General features: G+C 54.0%; 1 protein-coding gene across 2 annotated transcripts in view; it reads left to right on the top strand.

Moving 5' to 3' along the window:
• Positions 1-452: 452 nt before the first annotated feature.
• The window catches only part of GNAO1 (G protein subunit alpha o1), a 161,192-nt gene continuing 155,644 nt past the window's right edge, over positions 453-6,000 (top strand). The window contains exons 1-2 of one of the 2 annotated variants that reach the window (XM_079117918.1): positions 453-1,481; positions 1,696-1,738. In XM_079117918.1, the coding sequence (XP_078974044.1) occupies positions 1,364-1,481; positions 1,696-1,738 (161 nt within the window). In that variant the 5' untranslated portion in view covers positions 453-1,363. The remainder of the gene's footprint in view (positions 1,482-1,695; positions 1,739-6,000) is intronic. The other variant, XM_079117917.1, reaches the window with a different exon arrangement.

Raw genomic sequence — 6,000 nt, 5'->3', positions numbered from 1 at the left:
TCCCAACCCACTGTCTCCTCACGTTCGCTGAGGTAACCCGGTCTCAGCTGCTGCGGCCCCAGAAGCTGGAGAGCAACCAAGAAGGCGAGCTGCTGGAGACGAGAAGCAGAACAAACCCGAAAGGGGAACAGGCCGCGCGGGCTGCGGGCTGGGCGCCCACCTGACGGCCGCGCGGCCCAGCCCCGCGCTCCCATTGACAAGGCGGCCGGCGCGGGCCGGGTGCGGCGGGGTGGGGCGCCCCGGCGCGCGCCCGGCCCCAGGCCCCGCCCTCGCCAGCCCGCACGCGCCCACCGCGGCCGGGAGGGGAGGGGGGAGGGGGAACCAAGGCGCGCGCGCGCGCCGCCGCCAGCAGACGCGGGCCCCGGAGCGCGCGCCCTCCCTCCACCCCCGCCCGCGCTGTCCCTGGGGCCTGGCGCGCGGCCCTGCTGACGTCAGCAGGCGGCTCGCGGAGCCGGGTGCGCAGAGCCGCTGGCGCACTCGCGCGCTGCGCTCGCCCCCTCCCCCGCGGCTCCGGAGTGCGCGCGCGTTCGCCCGCTCGCTCGCTCTCCCTTCATTTTTTTCCCTCCCTCCCTGCCTCTCTCTCTCTCTCTCTCTCCCTCTCTCTTCCTCTCTCTCTCTCCCCCTCTCCCTCGAGCTCCCCGCTGCCCGCGGCTCCTTCGCGCTCTCCCTCTCTCTCCCGTAGGCTCCACCGAGCGATGCGAGCGCTGGGAGACAGCGACGCCGCCTCCCGCTAGAGACCAGCCCCCCGGCCCGGCCCCTTGCCCAGCCCTGCCCAGCGCGCGGGGGTCGGCGAAGGCGCCGCGGACGCACCGACGGCTGAGGACCGGCGATGCACATGCACTAGCAGCACCCCCTAACTCACTCCCTCCACACCCCGCGCCGCCGCCGCCGCCGCCTCCACCTCCTCCTCCTCCGCCTCCGCCTCCTCCTCCTCCGGCAGCCGCGGCTTTAGGACCCACCCTGCCCCCCACCCCACCCTCCGCCGGCTCCGGCTGCGGATCCAGCCTCGACTCTTATTTTATTTATTTTGGGTCGTGCACAAGCCTCAGTGCCTGCAGCCCGCGCCTCCTTGGCCCGCGGGCGCCTCCTCCCTCGGCTTCGGAGCCCCAGACCCGGCCTCCCTCGGCCTCGACTCCCCCAGACTCCCACCAGCTGCCCAGAGTCTCCGCTGCTGGAATCTTGTTAGCGGCCGGCTTTTGGGGGCTTTCTGGTCTTCCGACATTTTTGTTCCCAGTCAAGGAGAAGATATCGTGATTTTTCCCCCTTTGAGCCCAGGCTCTGCTCTCTGGGGGGGTGGGGGGCGCGCCGAGCCGGGGAGCCGTGCCAGCCGAGTCGTGCGGGCTGTGGCAGGGAAGGGGCCACCATGGGATGTACTCTGAGCGCAGAAGAGAGAGCCGCCCTCGAGCGGAGCAAGGCGATTGAGAAAAACCTCAAAGAGGATGGCATCAGCGCCGCCAAAGATGTGAAATTACTCCTGCTGGGTAAGGACCACGGCTGCCACCCCCATCCCCCGACCCCGGCCACAACGAACCCCCCCCCGCCAGCTCCCCACCCCACTTGCGCCCCGGGAGACCTGGTCACCGAGTTGGCACTACCATGTGCCCAGGATCTCCCACCCCCTCGCATGTTTTAATCCCCCGTCCCCGTTCCCCTAAGCTGACACTCACCAGTTTTTCCCCGTCTGTGTCCCAACAGGGGCTGGAGAATCAGGAAAAAGCACCATTGTGAAGCAGATGAAGTAAGTCCCTGTGGCATTGGGATTTGTACTTTTTTAAAGAATAATTTTTAAAAATCGTTTTTATTACCTTGCTCACTCCACATTGCTCTCCAGGCCTGCCTGGTTTTTTAATTCGTGAACACACACACACACACACACACACACACACACACACACACACACAGACCTGGCTTCGACTCCCCTCCCCCACTTCCTACGTTGGTTCTGGGTCCTCCACCCCAACTCCTGGGGTGGGTGTTTTTTGGGGGGAGGGAAGGGGAGCGTCTGTAGCTGTATGAATGACGGTGTCCGCCATATTGATCAGAACATCACACTATTGGCATGATTATGATCATTACTCTTGCTCTTGGAGTATTTCGTGTGTTTTGCTGCCTCCATTTCTGTCGCTGTCTGTTTCTCCTCCTCCTCCTCCTGCCCGCCTGCCCTCTGGTCCATGATCCCACTTCCCTTCGCTCTTTTCCTGGGCAGTGATTTTGAACTTGGCTAAAACATGGAGAGGATCCAACCCTAGACTGGGGTGGAGGATCAAGTGTCTGCTGTTCATGGATTTGGTGCTGAATTGGAGGCCGTGGTTTTTAACACCCCCCCCACCCCCCGCCAAAGAGGGCGAGGGTTAGAGGAGGGGGCGTGTGCTAGGGGAAGAGGTGGGTTTCCAAGCGGATGTGATAGGCACAGCTGTATCCAAGGCTGAGGATGGAAGGGGTACGGAGGTTGCCAGTGGGACTGAATACCCGCTGCCCCTTGCTGCCCCAGGCCCCGCTCCCCCACTGTCCCAGCATTTGCTCTCCTGACATGGGCAGTTTTCGTTCGCTCGGTGACCTTTATCAGTGTACTTATTTACACTCTGCATAGGCCGTGTTCCATGTAATTTACCCACATTGCGGATTTCAGGCCCTACTTGCTGCCGCCCCCTTCTGCCTTAGGTATCAGTTTCCCCTCCTAATTAACTGGGGGTGGATTTGAGTGATGGTTGAAAATTAAAGCAAAATGGGATATTCCTTCCCTTTCAAGGAGCCTCGCCCCTCCTTCCCACTCGCAGGCTCGCTTCTTGCCCCATCCACTCGGCAGTTCCTGGTGAGCCCACAGCAGCTTTGCGTGGGGAGGGGGTGGGCCATCGGGGAAGGGGTGTGCGCCTTTGGAGCCTCCTGGCCCTGCTGCTTCCGTTGGCCTGTCAGTTCAGGACGGAGGAGTTCGTTAAGACTGTTTAGCGAGGATTCCACGTCGCTTTGCTGTGACACCTTCGTGCACACACAGTTCCTAATTAGGGGTTGCTGTGCAGTAAACAAAAATGATTATTTTTCAACTTGACAGAATAGCCGAAGTAATTGCATCCCGCAGGAAAACAATGGAAAATAAAAACCCCTTTCGTGGGAAGGTGGGTGGGAGGCGAAGCATGCTTGCGGTTTCAGAACCAAAATGCAAAAAATCTTGCATGTGTAACAGGCATGACAAGCGGGTTCCAGGAGGCGCCATGATGGCAGGGAGTAGCGACTCAGAGACAATTTTCCCCATCTGCTTGGCATGTTCTTATTTTTGTTCGAGAGCTCCCTGGAGCTTTCTTAGCAGAGGCCCCCTCCGCTCGCCGCACCCTTGTGAGCCATGGGGTAATTTGGCCTGGGGCTTTTCTGGGGCTCCTGCAACCCAAATGGATGGAGAGGCGGGGCCTGGGGAATTGCTCTTTGCAACAAGGTGCATGTTGCATCTGCCTGGAGCCCTTGCAAGTCGGGAAATGCAGCCCGCGCCACCCCCTCTCCCTAGGGGGGACGTTTCAAAACTTCAGAAGTCTGTAATCTGCAGTGGCAGCCTGGGAACCCGGTAGAAACCCCAGCCGCCAAAGCTGGGTGAGGTTTCAGGCGTTGTGAGTGGTGGACAGCGCCCAGCCGAGGCCGGAAAAGTCGATGGGGCTCAGCTCGGAGATGTTCGGCTCGGCTCGGCTCGGCCTGGGCGCGGGGTTCGTAGGGACTCGGCGGTGTTCGGGGATGAGTCGGTGCTTGGCGAAGAGAACCGAGCCACTTCGGAGGGAGCCGAAGGCATTCGGAAACCCTCGGGGAGGTAGGAAGGGGACAGTTTAGTCTGCAAATTAACTTTGCATTTGCCAAAGCGACACATTATCTGCGTTTCCTGAGCATGCCTCGTAAATTAGGTTGATTTAATAAGGAGTTTAAAAATACATACTGAGTCCCCCAAAGGGTATTTTGCCTTTTTTATTCAAAGAGAGCTGAGCTCTCTGAGGAGATAAGGTGTGCCACTTTAGGATGAAAATTCCTAATTATGTACTGGGGCAGGAAATTTTAAATGAAGGCTATATGTAGGCTTTCTGGGGTAAGTCCTATGTGTCTCACATTTGGTAACACTGAGAAGAGAGGAAATGAAGTGTTTGGTGTTTTGAGATGATTAAATCTGAAGTCAGAACACTTTTTTTTCTTTTTATCTTATATTTTCCCTTTTTTCACCTCCTGTAGGACACCTTTTTGTAGAAAAATGTCAGACAAAACTGAGATTTTGTAGTTAAAATAAAATTTTTAAAGCACTACACACTGTCTCTCTTTAGGAAATAGACTAGGTTTGCCCAAAAGGTCCATCAGAACGGTGTCTGGCCTTGTAAATTTTACCACAAGGGACCCTAGCATCCTGAAGCATTCTTGAATGGCAGCTTTTCCTGTGGGCCCTGCTTATTTCAAGCTTGGCTTGAAATAAATGAGATCAGGGCCTTGAGCCAAACTGGATGCAGCTTGTTTTATTAACCACAAAATGTGGGATTGGTGTCACTGTATCCTAGTGACAAATTCTTTTGAGTCTCATTTGCAGAGATGGTTTTGGAGATCGCCACTTGAGTGAGAGTCACTTTGAGTCAGGAGAATTGTACTTTCTGGGTGGGGCCCAGCCTGAAAATCTAGGTGGCATTTCCAGAAAGCAGTTTCCTACTTCCCAGTGGGATATGATTGGTGACCAGCCTATCAGGCCATGTGTATAAGTTAATTAGGATGCTGTGTTATTTCACCTGGGCAGATGAAATTAGGTGGTTAGGGAGTCCTCTGTGGGCAATGCCCTGTGAGAACTCAGTGATTGCCTAATGGGGATTCGGGTTTAGTAGCACAGCCATTGGGTTGAAGAAGAAGAAGAATATTGATGTTCAGACATTGCCAGACCCTTTTTACTCAGCATTTCCATAAGAGCTAAGAGGACTTCCATTCAGCCTGTGTCCTCATCTGTGTTGTATTGTGCTGATTAGAAGGAGGAGTAGGCTTCCAAATATGTCCACAGTAACAGAAGTTAAATGATAAAGGACTGACTGGCAGACGCTGCTTAGAACAAAGTGTTGATACCATCATCAGCCTAGGAACATTGCAGGGAGACTGACCTTTGAAATTTTTTCTGTTTGATACATGTCACAAGAGGAAACTTGCATCTGCTTAAGAGATGCCACAGATTAAATTGTCATTTTTAGAAGGCTGATTCTCACTGCTTTTTTATTATTAAAAATTTCACTTGAACATAGCTTTCTGAGATTGTTTTCCTTTGTGTATTGTGAGTTAGCATTTGGGAGCTCTGTGACCAAAACATTTCAGTACTGAGAAATAAACAATGAGATTGAGACAGCACAAATACAGTTTACACGTAATGTGAGTAATTGGTGACTCTTTTCTGCGTGGCATTTTAAATAATTTTGCTTGCTTTGAGGGGTTGTGGCCTCACCTGGGTTGCAGCCACATCATTTTGCAGTCAATCAGTAAGGCTCTTAGTTACTCAGACTAATACAACTTTTTTAAAGGAAGTGTCAATTTTCTTGAACTTACAAACCCTTACAAAGAAATCTCTCAAAGAATTACATTTTATGAGGTATAGAGTCAATAAAATATCATTTTAAATGGGTTCCCTGTTCTGAACCAATAATGACAACCGGTTGGACCGTGAACCTGATGAAAATGCAAAATGAGCTCTTCAGCTGCTGTGGGCGCCACAGCCTGCCCTCATTCGAGATGCCGAGTTCACTACGTGCCGAGTTCAGGCTCTCTGCCTCTGGAGCATTAAATGGAGAGTTCAGAGGTGGTGGTGAGGCAGGGCTGGCTGGCTGCTAGGCTTCGCCTAAATGGACACAGTAAAATGGAACTTCTCAGGTATACATTCATTTCCAAGTACCTGCTCAGTGCTGTTTTAAAACAACCCAACAGATTTTCCTGATGAAGACATCATTGCTCATACAAACCTCTAGCCCTTACAAGTGGGATGTGATTAGAAAGACAGACCCCACCCTGTCAGGA

The sequence above is a fragment of the Sciurus vulgaris genome, assembly GCF_902686455.1.
Source record: "Sciurus vulgaris genome assembly, chromosome: 17".
In the NCBI taxonomy this organism is placed as follows: Eukaryota; Metazoa; Chordata; class Mammalia; order Rodentia; family Sciuridae; genus Sciurus; species Sciurus vulgaris.
This window is presented reverse-complemented; position numbering and strand designations above follow the sequence as displayed.